The sequence below is a fragment of the Apteryx mantelli genome, chromosome 12 (assembly GCF_036417845.1).
Source record: "Apteryx mantelli isolate bAptMan1 chromosome 12, bAptMan1.hap1, whole genome shotgun sequence".
NCBI lineage: Eukaryota > Metazoa > Chordata > Aves > Apterygiformes > Apterygidae > Apteryx > Apteryx mantelli.
The window spans coordinates 21550950-21571585 of NC_089989.1; the positions used below are offsets into that span (position 1 = coordinate 21550950).

General features: G+C 36.7%; 1 protein-coding gene across 4 annotated transcripts in view; it reads right to left on the bottom strand.

The window, feature by feature from the left end:
- The window catches only part of SUCLG2 (succinate-CoA ligase GDP-forming subunit beta), a 136333-nt gene that overhangs the window by 54456 nt on the left and 61241 nt on the right, over positions 1–20636 (bottom strand). For all 4 annotated transcript variants that reach the window (XM_067303452.1, XM_067303454.1, XM_067303453.1 and 1 more), the window contains exons 3-9: positions 19607–19706; positions 19389–19479; positions 13168–13320; positions 12018–12107; positions 9027–9123; positions 2975–3136; positions 859–1001 (exon numbers count right to left, since the gene is read on the bottom strand). In XM_067303452.1, the coding sequence (XP_067159553.1) occupies positions 859–1001; positions 2975–3136; positions 9027–9123; positions 12018–12107; positions 13168–13320; positions 19389–19479; positions 19607–19706 (836 nt within the window). The remainder of the gene's footprint in view (positions 1–858; positions 1002–2974; positions 3137–9026; positions 9124–12017; positions 12108–13167; positions 13321–19388; positions 19480–19606; positions 19707–20636) is intronic.

The window sequence follows — 20636 nt, forward strand, 5'->3', positions numbered from 1 at the left end:
CAGGAGCCAGATCAGACAGTCAAAGCCCTTAGACATACTGTATCTGATTTTCATTAGCAAAAATCTATAGGCAACTTAAGTTCTAGCTACACACAAAAGCACAACCCTGCATTGGCAGGGCTGGTCAGCTGGCACTGTTCCCATGCCTACGCCTGATCAATATTCTCCAAGTAGAGATTGTCCTGCTTCTGTCTGCAAAGGGGCCCAATGACCTCAGCACACTAACATGCATCTCCAGAAATAACTTTTGCTCAACACACACAGGCGGCTAATGTCTTCTCCTGTTGTTCCAAAAGAAAAGAACAACTGCATCTCCATCTGCAAAAGGAGGAGTTGGAGCCTACCAAGCTAGGATGCCAGGCGGTGAATGTTAATTAAACAGAGGCTCTATCTTGTAGTGCAGAATCAGATATTTTAGAAACCCAGAGCTGAAAAGAGCATGAATCAGCCTTTAGAATTTGCTATTTGCTTCCCTCTCTACTGTGGCACTACCTCGTCAGGTAGGAATAACACTGGAAGTATTGAAATCTCCCCACAAATTCCACTTAAGGAGCCAGATGTTCAGAGCAAAGCACTGCAATGCCCAGCATCGCCAAGTCTGCATTCCCGTGTCCAACCATCCTCAAAGCACCTACTCAAGACTGACCAGCAAATCCAAGGCTGGATCAGGAGTTGAAAAGTCGCTCCAGTGGTTCACAGTGAAATCATTTTCGTCTCAGATCACCCCATTAGCAACTCATTCTCAATGTTCACCCCACTATCTATATTTTCAGCATAGCACTTGTAGGAGATCTAGAATAGTGTTGTATTGCTGCACTGGGAGGCTTCCTGCCTGTAAACAGCGTTGGGCTTTTTTACCTTTGGATCAGCAGTCAGCAGTTTGAATGCTTGGTATACTTGTGCTTCTTTCACACCTCCGCCGAGGTCCAGGAAATTGGCCGGCTTTCCACCGTTCAAGGATATCATATCACAAGTTGCCATTGCAAGGCCAGCTCCATTCACTGTAATTGCAAACATTAAGTGCTTATATTTCACATAGAGTATAGCAGATTTGTGAAAAGGCTTAAAGACAGCATGTCAACACAACCGCAAAACAAGCCCTGAAACGTCACATAAATACTATTTTTTAAATAGGTCAGTACCTATTCAAGGATATCCAATATAACAAAATATTCAAAATCAGGTGCATACAAACCCACATTTAGGTTTCTTTATGACAGTATCAATTTTAGGACTTAAGATGTGCACCTTCCATCAAGCATGTGCGAACGTAATCATGGAAATGCTAATACTTATGGTGCTAAAAAAAAAAAAACAAAAAAAACCTGAGGAACTTCTGCAAGGACACACTGACTCCTTAAGTTCCCCTCCCACCATCCTCATAGCATTAAATGATGCTCTGTATCACGGTAAACCGGACAACTAATTTTGGGGACAGACAACAGATGCTCGTGCATTTGCCTTTTACTTTGTGTTTGCAGCAGGCTAGGAGCATTCCCATGGACAGTTAACAATGAGCATGGCAAAGGTTTTGGAGGAACAATATTGGGGGCATCCACCTCTTTAGATGATTTTATTTAAAAAGTGGGGTATATTTAAAACTACATGTCTTAACTTTATTTTACCTTTTCTTACATTATAATTTCTTAACTGTATTTTACCCAGAATACTAGTTTATGCATGCTTGCCCCCCTCAGGGCAAAGAGTAGATATTATTCTTAATCCAGTGGGAAAAAAAAAAAAAGTAGAAACGTCCTTGACTTGTTACTGATTTCTTAATTTCCACAGCAAGCTGTAACTTATTTCATTAGCCGTGGGAAAGCTAATATTACATTAGGAAACATTTCAAACCTGAATGTTTGTTTAGGTCAACAAGTTTGAAATTGCAGAAACATAGTTCTGTTCTTAAAATTCCATTACAAAAGGGCATCAATTTATTTTATCAAGAATTGTTTCAACACCCTGACTTGCCACATCCTGTGCAAATTTAAATATTCCTACAGTCGCAAGAACCTCCCTAAGCTAGGTAAAGAGGATGGGAATCGTTGCTTTGATATAAGCTACTCCTGCTGGACAAACTAAGGCTTCTGAATTACCTGTAATTCAACAGAGATTTCTAAGACTAAAAAACAAACAAACAAATCACTGCAACGTTGTTGGTTATTATAACTTTTTCTTTAATTGAGATTAAAATCTCACTGTCACTTACTGAATCAATTGCACCACATTCTCAGATTCTTCTAGATTCATGGTTAGAGTATAAATCTAAGTAATATGAACTTTGGACATCTGGTATACAATTCTTTTTTTCTGAAACCAATCATTTCAAAGTGAGATAAAATGACTAATTCGGTTACATTCATAATAAAATATTGTAATGATAAAAGAATTTACACAAAATAAAAATTGTTTAGAGCATAGCTGACTTTTTTACTTATCTCTTCTGAACACAAAACTAATTTCTGTTATACAGAAACTTTAGAATAATAAAAAACCTGATGTTTTTCTTTTAACAAACCAGCAGCTTCTTTAGCAGCTTCCCTTAAGGGGAAAAGGAATTCGATATTCATTTTTAAAAGGGAATACTTTTACACATGTGCTGCAGCAGCACCTTCTCAACACAGTCTCATTTCTGAAAATTAAAGATCAAATTTTGATGTCTTTCTTGTTTTAGTTATTGAAAAAATCAACTGTATTAGCTTAAGAACTCAAAACATAAAAACCCCAGAGGCTCCCCACTTAGCCTGCCTTCTCTCTGACAGCACACACGACCTGACTGTCCGCTGCTGCCTTCATCGCAGCTTCAACAGAGTTGAGTTCAAACCTGCAAGAACTTGTGGAAAGACAGACAACCTCAGCAAAATAAACTGAAATACTGTCAAGGGTGGATTGAATGTCAAAATGTAAGCAAAGTCTAGGCAGTGAACCCATATGAATTCGTCTTCAAATGTCTTTAGGATTTATTTTTTCTTACCAAAGCAAGCAATATTTCCATCCAGTCCTATATATTTCAGGTCGTATTTGGCAGCTTCGTTTTCTATAGGCTCATTTTCAGACTTGTCATCCATGGCAAATATTTCTTTTTGCCTAAATTCTGCATTGTCATCAAAGTTTATCTTGGCATCAAAGCAAACAACTAAAGAAAAAAAAAAATAAAACAACATGCGGACATTGAGAGATTAGGCTTAGTCAGAGCTTCTGAGATGCTACACTGATGGCTAGGGCAGGGAGCGAGGGGTTTGCTCAGGGACCGGCGCTGCTTCTAACACAGCTTCAGCTGAAGCTCTAGCATGGAGTCCAGTTGGAAAGGACGTGTTTTTCCTATGTGCAACACTGAGACATGGCAGCAAGCTTTTCCACGCTACACAGTCACATGCCTTTGCCATGCAATAGGAGGTAACAAAGTTTATCTTCTGCATTTACTTTAAATGAAGTGCCCTTAAGTCATGGGGGCAGGGGATTGGGACAGTACTTTCATAAGACAGCCTACTTCCAATATTTTGGGTCAGTGAACTTCAATATTCAGTAGGGCGTCTCAAAAAGCTGTAACAGGCTAGTGATCCAAAGCAGTGTTTGGTAACGTGCACTCATATTTATAGTTGAGAAGTACAAAAACATTTTCCTTAGCTATATCTTTATTTTATAATATTATTAGCTATACACACATTCTTTCCCTAGCAGTATGAATTATAACATCTTTAAGCCTGCGTACATTAAGAATGATCAATACATGATTTTTAAATTAAAAAAAAGGAAAAAAGTAAATATAAAACTTTTCTTCAATGTCAACATCCACCATAGTTATAAAAACAAATTAAAAAGTAGCTATACCTGATAATAAATAATAGCTATCTGAGACTAGCTGGTAGACATAACATTCAGATAAAAACAAATGGTAATAAAAATGCATGTAGAGTGAACTGATTATTTGCCTATTTACTAACTCATCATTTTTATAGTTTTGCATAGGCAAACACCTCATTAAATTAAAATGTAATAAGTACATATTACATACACATACACTGATCATTTTATTATTTAAGTAATATGGGTTGGACAATTTCCAGGAGATAATGACTGACTAAAATATAATTTATCTCTCAAAGCAAGCAAGTCAGACTTAAATGCCAGATGCCAAAAAAAAAAAAAAATCTAATAATGTTTATAACTGTTGTGTTTTGATGCATATTGCCATTGAAGCACATACATATGTGTACCTCCTACTGCACACTGTACATGTCTCTGATACTGGAGGATAATAAACAATTAAAAATTTTTATTCTTTGATACAGCCACCCATTAGTTAAATTAATTAATAACACAAGTCTTGGTGGAAAAATGCCTTTTTCTTAATACAACTGCTTAAATTGGAATAAAATGCCTAAGCAAACAAAATATATAAATAAATATGAGAGCATCAATCTTATTTCTTCATTGCATAGGTTTTCTTCTTTGGGTTTTGTTTGTTTGTTTTTAATACTTTTGACTTGTAATCAATATTAGAATAAATTAAGACAGGATCAAACACAGTTTCAGTGACTGCAGTTTTAGAAAACTATTCACAAGTGTTCACATGTAATAAATTTCTCTGAAGAGTCTAGATCTTACTCTGTAACACATCAGGTGGGAATCTGCCAAAAGGAGAAATACCAGAAGTCCATAATATGCTTCTAGTGTACTGCTGCTGCTTTAATTTTTATTAACGATGAACTAAGTCCTGAACCACTTTTCCTTTTCAAGCTTTCATTTATTTCAATTGCCGAAACAACTCAGAGCTAAAGTAAAAGTGCAGTTTTGGAACTCTAAGTTTTCCTTAGACAGGAACATCTTCAATATCACATTAATAAAATCTCATTTCTATAGAACATTCATCTTTAACAAAGGCCGTGCTGTATAAAGTAAGGGGAAAAACACCTATTAATATTTATCAAACAATTTTCACCATCAAAAGCATATTGTTACATGCATGATAGGTTATACAAATGAATTTTTCTTCTAAACAAATATCCAAGAAAGGTCCAATACTTATAGTCATGCAGTATTTGTTGTTTTTGTTAGCTGTATATGATTTTTCTCATCTGCCAATTCAACAGCTTACACTGAGAACAAACAAAACAAAAAACCCCCCAAAGAAATTGGCTCTCTCAGGCTTCTGATCCAAGAGTGTTACCAAAAAGAATCTGCTACAAAATTAAACAAAAGCAAATACATAAGACAATGTATTTTCTAATGGAAATTCACACAAGTGAAGAAAACAAACAAACAAACAACCACAAAACACAGCAAAAAAATAAATCTATCCTAGCCATTACTTTGACAGGAATAATGGTCTTCATATATAGGGCTGTATTTTGTCATTAGAAATAACTGCATTAAGCTACTCAAATGCTCTTCCATTTGTTTTATTTTTCCTTAAGACATTCCAGACAGACATACTGCTAGCAAAGAAATAAGCAGAGGAAGAACTCTACGTATGGCTGCTATCAGGTGGCTTTCACAGCTTGAAGCCCACTCTGTTTCTGCTCCTCAGCTTCCCGGAAGGGAAATGGAAGGGAAGAAACCTTGGCGAAAACGGCATAAAAGTCACAGTCATCCTTCATATGGTGCCCAGCTCACTAAATATCCACAGCCGCACCAGAAAAGTTAAGCTGATTAATTATACAAATGAGTTCACTTCTTCCCCACAATGGCACCTCACAGTACACCAGCAAGGGAGCAGAGTCAGTGCCACTATGGTCCCGCAGGTCCCTTTCAGGACCCCTGTTTTGTTTCCTTTCATTCCCCAGCTCTCCTCTTTCACTTGCCCACCAATTTTTCTCTGTGTCAGCAGCAAGCACCTAAACGACGCTGTCTCTAGTCCCATTAGCTGGTGGCACCGTCCCTGTCCTTCCTGCTTCCTTCTCGGTGTCTGCGTATCCGTCTGCAGCGTCCACCCGCTCCTGCACAAGACATACTTAACGGTCTTCTTTGCAGGACTACATGGCTAAGATGACGCAGGTACTGAACTAGGGATTTTGGCCTTTGGTCTGCCAAAATAACCGTAGTCAAGTGAGCGCTGTGTAAATATGAACAACTAAGCTTGCTTTGAACTAGCAAGTCTGAATCCCAAAACAGACTAGTCGTGGCACAGAGAGCTCACCTCAAGCTAATTTATCTGCCTGACGGAAGGCATTTGTCCCAGATGTCCCCAGTTCTGACATCGGACCGAGCACACAGACCACTGGGTAACTCTCAGAGGGCCTTGGAGTGTTAATGGTTCATCATTCTACAAAATCCTTCTACAAAAAAAATGATTTTGACTAGTTTTGAGGAGAAACTTCTTTTTACACCATCACTGATTTTGAACCCAGAAAATAAACCAGGTAAGTACATCAGTCATAGCAATTAAACATACAGCTGAATTTATTTGAAAGTGAGCTTCATAATCTGCATAAATGTGCCAACAGTTTTCTTACACCTCTTTTAAAAGGTCCTGTTCATCCTTAAAAGGTCAGAAGTGTCATATGTTGCATGTTCCTAGAACTGCAAAAATCCAGACCATTGATTTTACAGTGCACTATTTCACTGTGTAACACAGAGGGAAAAAGCTCTTCCCACCTTATTCCCACTTGGTTCTAATGAGGCCACTGAAGGCAGAATTTCCATTTCCATTTAAAACGTGACTTACAATAAAAGTACACTAGTCAACAGCATGGTTTTTGGTTTCTCTCCCCCATACACATTTCAGAAATTGGGTAAGAACCAGTGAAGCTAAAATCAGTTGCTAAGAATTTGCCTTACATTTATTAAGCTGAGTGAGGTTTACAATGCAAAAACTATTGATTCAACTTGCACATTATTATGGTACTTCAAAAAAGCTGGAAATCTGAACACACCATGCTGCTCAAGGGTCTCAAATAAAAACAGTTAAAGCATGCAGTAGAAATTGTTTGAGAATGTAAACTCTATCCAGAGAACTAAAGGATTCTAGTAGTAAGAACACCAGCAAACACTAACCAATAAGGAATTAGAGAAAGGTCTGCTATCAAAGCAGAATGCATACATTTAGACCATTAATATTTTTGTAGCTTAGTTTAGCTTGATTTCAGCTCATTACGTTAAAAAAAAAAAGTCAAACACACATTTGATCATTATTATCATTCTAAGTTATCCACACATACAATATATTTATACAAAATATTCCTTCTCACGTGTTTTAAAAATGTCACTTTGCTATGTGGCATTTTAATATCTCAAAGCCTATTCTTAAAACAAAGAGCAGCACTTTTTAGATGCAGTAATAAATCTAGGGGGCAACATTGGCTTTACATCTGTTAGAGCCTTGCAGAGTTCATTACCAGCAGAATTTTCATTTTAAGCTGAGAACAATTCTCTGCCAATTCTTCTGCAGTTGGTTTGTTAATAAAAAGGGAAAAAAACCAAGGTTGGACAATTGGAAGAGACTACACAGTTTCCAGCCACAATTCAGCTTTTGAATACCTGACCAACTGAGCCAAAAATATGGATTTTTAGTGAAAGCTGTTTATTTTACAGAGTAGCTGTGGGCACATAAAAAGTATTTAAAAAATGCTAATGCTTTCAAATGGTACAGACTTTTATGAGGAGGTCCTGGACTTACTTGACAGGAGTGATCTTTTTCCAAAAGTTCCTGGAACAGTGATTAAGCAGCCATATTCCTAAGGCCTCTGTTAAAATGGCTGAAAACTTTCTCTTTCCATTTTCTACTTTCAATTTTAACCAATTTAAGATAGGCCTAGAGATTAAAAGCTGGAACTGTTTTTCTTGATGAACAATGACAAAGAAGACCTGAGAAACACCCACCAGCACTTCCAAATATCAGAGACAGTGACCCTCCCTCAAATCATGAACTGGCACAGCAGAGAAGTCCTCCACTAGGAGGTCTCCAGCGCTTTGACACACTTGCCATTGAAGTCTCAACTTGCTCCCCTTGAGCTCATCTTTATCCAATTAAATCAAAAAGAAGAAATAAAAGGGGGGGGGGAGCATGGATACTGTTTAAAAAATAGGAACATGTGGGCACAGGAATGCATGGGCCAAGTTTCATCATGGAAGAAATCCATTTCTTATTGCCAATCTCTGCTAAATTTCATCTGTGAAACTGGATTACTAGACTCACACTGAACACAGCTAAAAGTATTTATTTTTATCTATGAGACAGAAAAAAAGACTTGAAAATGAAAACCTGTTCTGAGCATTGATTACATGAACATTATTGCAAGATTATTTTTTGAGCTAACTGTATATTCTTCTGCTCTAAGAATGGGCACACTTGACTGCCCACTACATGCTCTGTTACCAAATAAAACAATGAGATGCTAGCTATGATCCACTTGGATCACATCTTCTGTATTTCAATATGCCAGACCAGGCGCTTTTAATTCCTCTTCTCTCCACCTTTGTTCAAGTGAATTGGACAAAAATGACAAACAGAAGGGAGGGTTTCAGCTGGAAAACCAACTACCAGAAGGATGTGCAAGATAAACCAGCTCCTTTTTTTTTAACCCTATACTTTCTTAGGCCTATATTCATGGTGGAAGCAAATCAATTACCCTTTTCTTTCCCAAAGTATATAGCCAGGTGTCAGGTCCAGCTGGGATTTTTTCTGTGCTCTGGTAGGTTGCACAGTCACGCACTTATGATTGTAACTTACCTATACACTTATGAAACTAAAGTAACAAGTCTTTTCCACAATCCCACTAATTCTGACAGCATTAACAAAACAAAACAAAACAAAACAAACCCAAATCAAAATATGAAGAGCAGAACATGTGGTTGTTTCTCAATGAGCATTACACGTAGAAATGGATACTTCCAGTATTTGGACGAAATAACAAAAGGTATTGAAATGTAAAATCTGTCATGGGAACACTTATGAATATTGCTTAAATTACATTACAAAATGAAATTAATGCAAAGCTGCTGCTACAGCCTTCCATGCAATTTAATTTATAGTTTGCATAAATAAAGAATTATAATGCATTCATTTGCTTCCTTTAATTTCTTACCTTGCCCTTCTGGAGTTTCACCAAAGGGATTCACTTCAACCTGAGTGGCATCAATTCTCAAGAAAAGATTATACAGCTTCTTAATTTGGTCTGCTGCCTAAATTTGATCAAGTGATTTACAATTACCATAGAGAAAAATAAAAGTTAATGTTTTCAAGGCAAAGGTAAACCATTATTGATTATTTTTAATGTACTGAATTGCACACTAGCTCTAGATAATTACTGCTTTTACTTCCGTTTTCTCAGTCATATTTGTATACTATGTAAACCAGCTATAACGTAGCATTACGACACTGCATAACATTCAGTAAACTTCCATTTAAAGACTACATGAACTGGAGATTTTCTACAAAGTAAACAGCACGATTAGTATAAACAAGTTTAATTTGAAAAGTGCCTAACAGTTCATAATGACACATTCTCCAGTATGTTGAGATCTAAGTTTTATTCATGTTAATCAGTCTAAATTTGGAAACTATAAAGCAGTAAGTGCACATTAGTGACTTTGGTAAAACCGTACACTTCTTCCTACATCACTCAGAAATGTTTTCCTGAAGAAATTATGACTCAGGCATGCTTGTTTACTTCTTAAAAGATACTCTTGCTTGCTCCTTACTGCTCCTCGCCACCTATCTTGCTCTGACTGGTTTTGTCAGCAACAGTATAATGCCTGACTACTAACTTCCAAGCCATTTGTTCATATGATATTCCTTCATTAATAGAACAACTGAGTCTTAAACAACAGTAACATGAACTCGCATTAAAAAAAAAAACCTTCTTAGATCATTACACAATGACAACCTATTAGGTGAAATGAGTTTGCAGATGAAGAAATGCACTAATAAAAAACCCTCCAATTTTGTTCCTTGATTATTGATCAGTAGGCTGAAGCATACAGACCAAAAATATTTGGGACCTCTAGAAATAAACAAAGTGAATAAGACCCAGAAGTCAGCTTTATCCCACAATTTTGTTCATGTAAAAGAAAACATTACGATTGGAAAGCCTCAGCCCTACATTAGGAAGAATGTGACCAGCAGACTGAGGGTGTTACTATCCCCCTCTACCTAATGCTGGCAAGGCTGTACCTGAAATGCTGTGTCCAGCTTTGGCCTACCTGCCCAGGTCAAGAGATGTGTAGAGACAGGACAGGGTATAGCGGAGGGCTACCAAAATGGTCCTAGACCTAGAACACATGATCTACAACGAGAAGCTGAGGGAGCTGGGCTTGCTCAGTCTGGCAAAGAGGAGGCTAAGGGGCAACGTAATAGCAGCCTACAACTACTGTGAAGAGCAGTTACAAAGATGATGGAGTTGAATTCTTCTCAGTAGTGGCAGACAATGTACAAAAGGCGTAATGCCCACAAGCCATGGCTTAGGGAGACTCAAACTAAATATTAAAAAAAAGCAAACAAAAAAACCTTTTCACTAGGAGGGTTCTACAGCACTGAAAAAGGTTGTCATGGATCCTCTGTCTTGGAGGCTTTCAAGCTTGGCTAGACAATGTCCAGATCCAGTGTTTCCAACGGCCCCACTCTGAGCTGGAGGTGGGACTAGCTGACCTCCAGAGACCCCTTCCAACCAACATGCATACAATTTAAAAGTTATGGTTTGGAAACATCAAACAAAGAGCTCATGAAGTCTTCCCTACTAAAAGGTTATAATCAGATCAGGCATTCTCAGTGGCTTTGACTTTGAAAAATTGTTATCAGCATTATAAACTGCACCAAGCTAAGGCAGCAGTTTTCTTGGCAGACACGCTAGTCAACAAACTCTCCTAATAACACATGAGCAAGGCCATCACAGCTATGCGAGGGAGGAAGTTCCACCTTGCAACCCTATAGGGATTCTGGGCAAACTGAAAAGCTGCAGTTGCCCCAGTGCACTGCTGCAAGTTTAGCAGATTTTCAGAATTGCTTAAGCTTTATTAAGGGCTAGTCTGTCTTTCAGAGACTCTCTGAATCATGGAGCTTAATGATTATCACCTTTTCCCCCTTTTCATGGTCTGCAAGTACTGAGTCTCTTCAAGGCAAAGCAAAAAATCCCAACCTAGAAATAGTGAATATGTAAGTAAATGCAAGGATTGATCTAAATAAAAATGATGTCCCTATACTTCAGTAAATTCCACTGAGGAGTTGATAGCACAAGGAAAGAAATGCAAGCACTGCAACATTATTTAAATGTATTGTTGAAAAAGTCCGTGTATTGTTGTTAATTATTAAGTACCAGAACTCTTCAAGGGTTGAAAGGTTCTACATAATCATTCGTCCTCATTAAATATACTGCTAAATCTTCAAATGTGTGTTAATCAACTTAATGATTATGCGTTTGTTAATTGCACAGTTGGGACAGAAAATAATTGAAACTGCTGAATTAAAAATAAAGGAGTTCTGCAAAAATGACAGTTTGATACTATAGAAAAAAACAGGCAAAATAGCTTAATATTGTATTTGTCTTTCCAGCTATTAATGCTAACCTAAATAAGCTTTTTCTTATCTATAAAATGATTCATAAAGGCAAAATATCTTGCACATTTGTGTACAATGTGGAATTCCAATAAAAAAGAAATGAGATACTGAAAAGGCAACAAACTGGCAGACTTTTGGTTTTGAGTTGAAGCAAGAAAAAAAGGCTTTGATTATACAAAAAAAGATATACTGTTACTTGTCCCCATAATAAGGAAAATCTCCTCCAAAAGGGATATACCCATGTAATTCACCATGCTCCAATGGAATCCCAGTGAAATCTGGCATTACAGCATGTTCTCATGGACTGTTTCGAAGACCAGGGACTTTCATTACTGGAACAGTAAGGACCTTATTCAAGCTGGTAACACCTGGTCACAACTATATGGGTGCAATGTAGCATTTAAAATATCAAAATGGGCCTGATTAATGGACGTTTAGCTTCTCATATCTATCCGGAAAGCATTTATCACATAGCTGAGCTAAAATGTCTTCAATCAAAACTGAGGAAGTAGAGCCAATTTACCTGCTGTTGCAAAGGTCCTCTGAAACCCAAATTTTCTGCCATGCGCAGTGCTTGATGATCCTTTATGCCTTCAAAAATATCTATTTCCTCCTGTAACAATAACATGCATAAATATAACTAAATATTCAATTTAAATGGAGATTCATAACTTCAAAAGGAAAACACTTAGTATATATTTGCAAATTAGTAATTGAAGTATGGCTGTTTGCCAAAGTTCTCTAAGATTGAGGCTACAGCAGCTGCCTATAGGGTATGTTATAATTACCACACCATCTATGAAACAGTCTTTCCAAAAAATATATAATTCTTCAGGGTGGCATGCTGACAAGACAATCTGACACCAGTTTTCACTTTTAATTACTGTACAGATGGCGTTGACGAATATTTAGTCTGTTAATTTTTATGACATCTTCTGGAATATTTTCAAGGCAACAGTGTCACTGCCCAGTAACACTGTGAAGTTTATATAATTTTAAAATGCACATTAAATATTTTTACAATTTTTTGCGTAATTATACTTGTTTGTATCAATTATTTTCCCAGATGAATAGCTTGTCTACTCATTATCATGCCATAGTAGCATTAAAAAGACTTAAATGCAACAGTCATCGTTAAGAAGGCAGTATTTGTCAAGAATTACAACAGTTGTATTTGAGATGCAGGCGTCTTCCAGGTACTAAAAAATAATTAACAACTTAGTCAATTAGAAGAAAAAACAACTCCTAAACCACAATCATACTTACACTGACCCACTTGTGAAAGAAAACTGTGCCTCCTTCCTGGATGTGAAACATCAGGACTCGCTTTGGAAAACATTTCAGGTGTTAAGTTTCACATCTGAAGGCTAGAACAGCTCAGACTCCTTGGATTTCAGAAGCTATTCAAAGTTGGTATCGCATGAAAGCCAAATTTAAGATCTTTTTCTAATCAAGGTGACATAAGCACTAATAAAATCAGATGCTGAACCTGCTTCATCTTCTACTACATGACAGGTCTGTCCCCTTATTTGATCAAATATAATTCTTATGGTTCTTACTGTCATCTTTCCGTACGCAGATGGGTGAATGGAGAGAGAAAGGAGAAGGAAAAAAAATTTTTGTGCTAAACTGATACAGAAAATTTTGAATCTAAAATATTATTATTTCAATACCTTAAATATAAGTTCTGGGCTAGTAACTGCAACTTCTTCTATGTCAACACCACCCTGTGGGCTCCCAACCATAACAGGTCCATTGCAGGCTCTGTCCATCAAAATTGCAAAGTATGTTTCCCTTGAAATATTCAGTGCTTCTGCAACCATCACCTAAAAATGAACATGGGGAAAAAGAGCAACAGTTCTAACTGGTCCATCAAGCTGGTGATATTTAATCATAACATAGCTTTTCTTTCCTGCTGTGTCAGAGTAGTAAATGTCCTAAAATCTTTTGCAAGGTAAAATGCAATTATGAATTAACAGAACCAATGAGAGAGAGCATTTCCCTCTGCTGTGATCAAGCAGAGAACATTGTGGCTCACATTTTCTTCACTGCCTTAAAAGGCAGCAGTTTGATATTCATTACACTGAACAGTACCTTTTGCTTCATTGCTTCTACAAGATATTATGACCCAGTGATTTTTTCCCCTGAAATCTTCTGTCCCTAAATCAGAGACTCCCTTGATGCTGCTGTGCTCACAAGGACATTCAATAAGCATTTTAAGTCAATTTTTTTTTTCCCAAGCAGAGCACCACAGCTACTACTGTGTCTATAAAGAAGATCTCCATATTACCTTTAAATTCCTAACATGCACTTTACCATGCCGTCCCCACAAAAACTTGAGTCATAAGGGAAACACCGCCAGTCTTGTAAATCCCATAGAGGTGTGAGACTGTATGTTGGCTTTCTGGTGCATCCCACTGGTAGCACCACTCCTCATCATCAAAGCCTCAAGCCTAAATTCTCTACCTTGTTCTTACAGAAGGCCATCCTATGCTTACAGTTTCAGCACTGAATTCCTACTGTGCCCAAGTATTTCTTAAGGAAATGTGTATATAGATAATTTTGTCATCCAGCTTTGTACTTTCAATTTAGAAAGACACCCAGATGTGTGACCCTAAGATTCCGACAAGGGATAAAGCACACACTAGAACTCTGAAATTTTCTTTTTCGAAAAAGCTACTCATTCCTATCTATTAGTATAAATTACAGGGCCCTTTCATTCTGATAACTACTACAATCTGCAACAAAAAAGATCCTACATGTTTGGAATTTCCATGTACTCAAACACATTAATCTGGAAAAAATGGCCCCTATAAATTCTTTATAACAATTGTGTTCTTCTTCCTCTCCTCCCTAAAATATGCCAAAGTGAAAGAAAGCTGTTTCCATTTCAGTATAGCAATAACTATACTCACCTCTCCGTCAGAACTGCCAGTTTTTACAATAGTTTAGGAATAGCAATAAAAGCAATTTCAGAGATTAGGTAGTTCTACACTTCGCAAAGGACTCACAAAACTGTATGTTTTGACATAAGAATAGCAAATTCCCACAAATGTTCATAATCTTAAAAAAAAATTTAACATCTGCATGTGATTATTAGTAACTGTTCTTTATGATCATAGCAGGTGCCAGAATGTCAGAAGTGAAGGCCAGTTCTACTCTGCACTACAGTTCTGTTCTCCACCTTGAGGCTGAGCAGCCACCTCTGCACTTCAATTTGCAATCTAGCTTCTCCCACTTTTGACAATCAACTACGTTCTTCCTTAACAGAGTTACTATTTTTTTATCTGTCAACGGAAGCAGAGGAAACCAGGAAAATGATTTCCCTAAGATCAATATAACTAAAAAGGATTAACTGACAATGTCTTTCTAATGTGTGTTATAAATAATAACTGTAGGCAAAAGCTGCCACTGTGCATGAAACATTAGACCAAATTCATGCTATGTGTTGAAGCAAAGTCAGCGGTTCAAACTTAGATTGGAGAGCCATGTACACACCTGTAGTCTTAAAACTCTGCCTACCTGGCAAGATGTGTTCCACAAATAAGTATTTCTGCGTTTTCACAGTTCAAGGACTATAAACAAGAAATGTGCACCATACTTTCACCAAGTTGCTTTTTTGACATTCTGCTATTGAGTGTATGAGAAAGAATGCACTTACCTTATGTCAGGCTGTACATCTTAACAGAGCACAAAAACGTAAAGAGACAAGGAATTAAATAAAGCCCCCTCATCAGAATGGAAGGAAGGATGCTATTTATTTATGGTTATTTGACTGGGAAGAAATTTCTTTTTACAGTAATTTTGCTTCCTTCTGCTTTCCTCAAAGAACATAGGGTGATATAAAGGAATGGTTCAAATAAGCAACTGTTCAAAAGCCAACTAAAGAAAACTAGGACAAAGGAAACAGCTAACTAACAGTATGGATAACTACTGTACTTCTTAAAAGCATCTCCCAATTTTAGGCTACTATAAAAGGAACGCTAAAAACCAACTTCAGAAATGCAGCTCAGCTACCTACCACTATATGTTAAATTAACAAGCAAAGATGCGGAAAGCATCCTTGATTTGTTACAATTTTTTTTTTTTTTTTTTTTTACCTGTAGGCATGGTTTCACCATCTCACGTATCATGCATCAGTGTATCTGAAAAAAGTGAGTCAATTGCTTTAGACATGGGTCAAAGAAAACCAGCTGGTCTTACTGGAACTCGTCCGAGTTGTTCGGACAGTTTCCAGAATGCTCAGGATCAGGGCCAGAATTCAGAAAGGGAACCAGCTCAATGAGTCTTGAGCAATACATTTGCAAATACTGCAGGTGGAACTTACATTAGGCATCTTCTCTACTTCAAACTTGAAAAATTGTCCTCGTGATTGTTAATTAAACATGTCGACATCATCAAACACATCTCTGTCTTACCACAAAATTATTGCAAGTCCATCTACTTTGTAGTAGGCAAGTCCACTGTACAGTAAAAATTGTTGTCTTTTACCTCGGACTGTAACATTTTTCATTTCTCTCATCAAAGAAAAGTTACTTTCCTTCACCATCCTACCTGAATGATGCATAGCATGAATAGAGAAACTGGCATTCAGGGTCTTCAAATATTAATTTCTAAGGTCTACCTATCATTCACATAAGAACAAAAAAATAATGCAAACACATTAATAAACACTTAAAATTAGTGCAATTGATTTTACAAACTCTTGACTTTACTAATATTTTGTCTGTTTTGTTTATGACAAAGAACGTGAAGCATCATTATCCTGTTTACCACATCAGCTTTATATTTAAAATGTCCTGGGGGAAAAAGAGGGTTTTCTTAAAAACTTCCGGATAACTTCAGACTTTCCTTCTTAAAAGCAAATCATTAGCTAAAAGTTTAAGTTATTTCTAATTTCATGAGGATATCTGTAAGAGCTCTTTTACACTGAATCAAATATTCAAAATGTTAATTCTCTTATTGCTTGGAGAGAAAACACAGGTAGCAAATTCTCAGGTTGTCGTGATAAGAGAAGACTGTCTTCTCAGATAACCAGACTCTCTAAATTGCAAAGTGCCATGAGAGGATTTTATGTAAACTCACAAAATAGCTTCCAAGTTATAAAGGAACTGAGGAGACTGTTATTTATTTAAGAAACATCACTCTGAATGAGCACCAACATGCTTTAAATTCTTTAGTAGGTGCAAAGGCTGAGAGAGAAAGTTGAAAACTCCATTTTCTGGTCTACAATGAGAATAATTGTAGAAAATTTCCATCTTTTATTCATTCCTTATAAATACAAGTTAAATGTACATGATTTCCACTCCCTGACTTAACACTAACTCATTGTTTGCCTTGCAGAAAGTGATTTAATAACTATTTTTCTTCTGAAAAATGCCAATTATCTAAATTCTTTAAAATATAAAATTCACTCAAACTTTCCAGAATAGCACAAAGTCAAAAAAAAAAAAACCAAAACCACACCAACAACACACACACCTAAAAATATGCTTTTTCTTTTCCTGCTGAACTGCAATTTTCTTTAAGTATATGTAAAGATTCATCTTACATATATAGAGAGAGAGATCACATGCCTTGAAATAGAACAAAAATGCCTGCTCTTAATTCCCAAGTTCCCCGCTGCTCTCAGCAAGTACAAAGATTCTGACTGGCATTTTCTCTGCACTAACTGCCCACTGTGTTAAATGATATCTCAGATGCAGCTAAGCTTGCTCTCTCTCTCTTTTTTTTTTTAATTATTTTATTTCTGTAGTTTGCCCCTTCAATTAAAATTTCAGTCTTTGGCATTGTAGTCTTGATACTACAAATCTGAATGACTCAACCCTTTAACTTACTACTTTGAAGATGCTAGCATGAGCTGACTTTGGAAAAGAAAATGTTAATTTTTCCAGGCAACAGTCTTTCAATGACTTAGGTACATCATTTTCAACAGGCTTTCTTCAACTATCTAACAAGCAATGGGGAAATAGGTGTTCAACTACTTGAATTAGCATGCCATTGGCCAAACTGTTACATATTTAATTACTTTCAAAGAGGGTTTATGCTTTTACCACGAATTACCAAGATTCAGGAACTCAGCCCCAAAAATATCACAAAACACGCAATTACCTTGTTACATATGCATGTGATAAAGAAATGAATTGCCTAAGAAATTTTAAAAGCCAAGTCTACATTCAGAATGCAGCGTCTATGATGATAATGGTCAGCTTCTTCCAGTGAAAAGCATCACACGCACTAATCATGCATCAATATTAAAACGTTTAAGGTGTGTCCTGAAAAGTTGTCATGTACCTCAGCAGCAAAAGAAAAACGTACATATTCTATCAAGGCTATATACTTTCCTATACCAGCAAAATAAATACCTGAAGTTCATAGTACAAACATCACCTTCAGCTTCACATATGCTGCAGCTGTTTACTCTTGACCATTGTTTATTTATAGAAGCAACATGTTGATGGGGAAGAAAGCAATTACATGTTATACCTTCTATAGCTACTCTACGCATGGTACAAAAGCCACTTGAACATAAAAACCTTAAATAAACCATTAAAAAAAAAATCCACACCTTTCATTTCTATCAATTTCCAAAAAAAAATTAGAAGTCTCTTCTTCAGAACTGAACATGTAAATGATGAACAGACCTGCACTCAGGCAAAAAAGTGAAGTTTCATCTATTGATGTATTTTAAGTAGTTCAACAAGCGTAAACGAACAAAACCAAAAAATTTATAAAGGAAAGCTGCTTTTACAACACATAATTTTCAAAGCAGAGAATTGTAATATGCTTTTTTATATCCTTAGCATTATCCCAATCTCTGACATGCAGGCCTTAATGGTAATACTGTTTCTTCTTTTTAATATTTAATATTTCTCTTTAACAACAACTATCAGGAACAAAGGTAATCTGTCCTCCTTGCTCCGCAGGAGCAGAACCACCCGATCACCTTCCGCCAGTCCTTGTTAGACAGCATCCTTCCAGACAGGTGTTCTCCTTCTATGCTAATGCCAAGCTGTTCACAACAAATTAAAAGTAAACTGCATTTCTTTTCAGCTCATGCCAAATTATCTCCTGGCATCAAATACATCGTGTGGCTCTTGACTACATACCTGACTGAAGATACTTGCTCAGTACCACAAAGCAAGAGATAAAACTGCATATAGTAGGTAGACAAATACTAGGATTTCCTGAATGCTAATAGAGTTTTACTTAAGGTTAAACAGCGCCTTGCTGAAGGGATGACTATGTTTCTCCTATTTAGGCCAATACATAAAGATACGTTAATGCTAAAGTGAACCTCACACCCTATAGTATGGACAATCATGGGTAAATGAGCTAAAATGAGTATTAAAAAAATCAGTTGAACCACTACCATGACCATTTTTAACTCTGTATCTGCAACAAGTTAAGAATGGTCAACTTTTAGATGAGAATGTGTTTTAAATTGAGATCATTCTCACGTACAGTCATCTGTCCTTATCTTTAATAACAGTTGCCTAAAGTTCATGGTGAATGAAATATGTATTACATACTATTATAACTACAAGCAGTTATATATATTACTTCTCCTTTCTAAGCAGACCATCAATAAGCACAAAGTAATAATATAGTTATCCTAGCTTTCAGTATTTGACAAAGGATGAAGCTATGACAAAGGATTCACTTCATCACAGATAGCAGAAAGGAATTTATTCTTCCATGAGACGATATGTTTAAACTGATAGAGAAAAACATATATACACAAAGAAACAAAAAATAACATTATTTCTTTCATCAATCGGATGCATCAGTCAGGCACAGGAAAAGGAGCAGAAAAATCTATGGCAAACACTCCAGCATGTTAATGTGCAATTGCAGCTGAACACCATTACCAACTTAAGAGCCCAAACCTTACCTTTTTAACTGTCACACCATCCTTTGGAGTTTGCTTTGTTGACAGGTTGTACCCAATCATCTGTTTGGCAAGCTGTTCAACAATCTTAGGGCTACAAACAAAGGAAAAAGGTTAGCGTATTAACAGATATTAAAAGAAACAGTTGCCTAGCCATTATAAATAGCTTAAACTACACCAGAAGGAATTTATTGATGTTGTTTCAGTTTTTAAAGACTTACTCTTTAGTTAGATGAACTCCTCCTTTCAATCCACTATTGAAAATACCTTTTCCTCGCCCTCCAGCTAGAATCTGTGCCTTCAGAACAATTTCCTTTGCCTCTGTAAAAGAAAAAACCCTCAATGCCATGCTATTGAGTGTCATTTATTGAGCTTATTAGCTTAAGCTCAAAAAGTAAAACCAGGTTAGCCTGTATAAAAACAATGAGAAGATGTTCAAAACTAGTGGGCAATAAAAAAAGAGAAATAGTCTATTCAGTATTTTTATAATGCAACTTTGCAAAAAATTGTTCAGGTAAGTTAAAAGGATAAATATACACTACCCATTAGCTGGATAAATAGGTGGTTATTTAAACAAACACCATGCTATTAATACTTTATGACCTGCACAGCAAACCATATAACCTGCATACAGTTTGACTGCTTGCACTCCAGCACGGTTTCTAAAACACAAATCAGATCATATTGTCTTGAACGCACAACAAACAAATGTTCATCAGGGAAAATAAATTTCAGCCCTTTCTCTGAATACACGTGAGCATGACTATGCATTTTGTCATGCAAGAAGGAATCCCCGTCTCCAAAGGGCAGGTAAAGGTAGGGCAAGGGTAGTAGCTGTGAAAACCTGTTAATCTGTTAATGAAGCAGGTATCATTTGAATCCGTCACAATGTGCGTGTAACAGTATCTTAGTGACAAGGAAGTGGAGCCATACTACTGTGCTTTCTGGAAAAAGGACCTGTGATTGGGGAGGAGGTCTTCCTCCATCATTAACGTCTGCCTCTTCCCTCCACCGACCAGGCAGAATAAAGGAAGACCCAGGCCAACTCCAATCCCTTCCTATTAAGTAGGACAAATAAGCAACGCAGGAAGCACCGCTCAGCGCTCTTGAGCTCTTTAGTTTGCAGCGGCAAAGAGAGTCACACGTTGTATCCATACAGAATGGACTAACAACTTTACATCAGCTCCCCTGACCTTCTTTGAGCAAAAATATCCTAGTTCTGGAAGGCAACAATCCTCTGCTCTGCGTCAC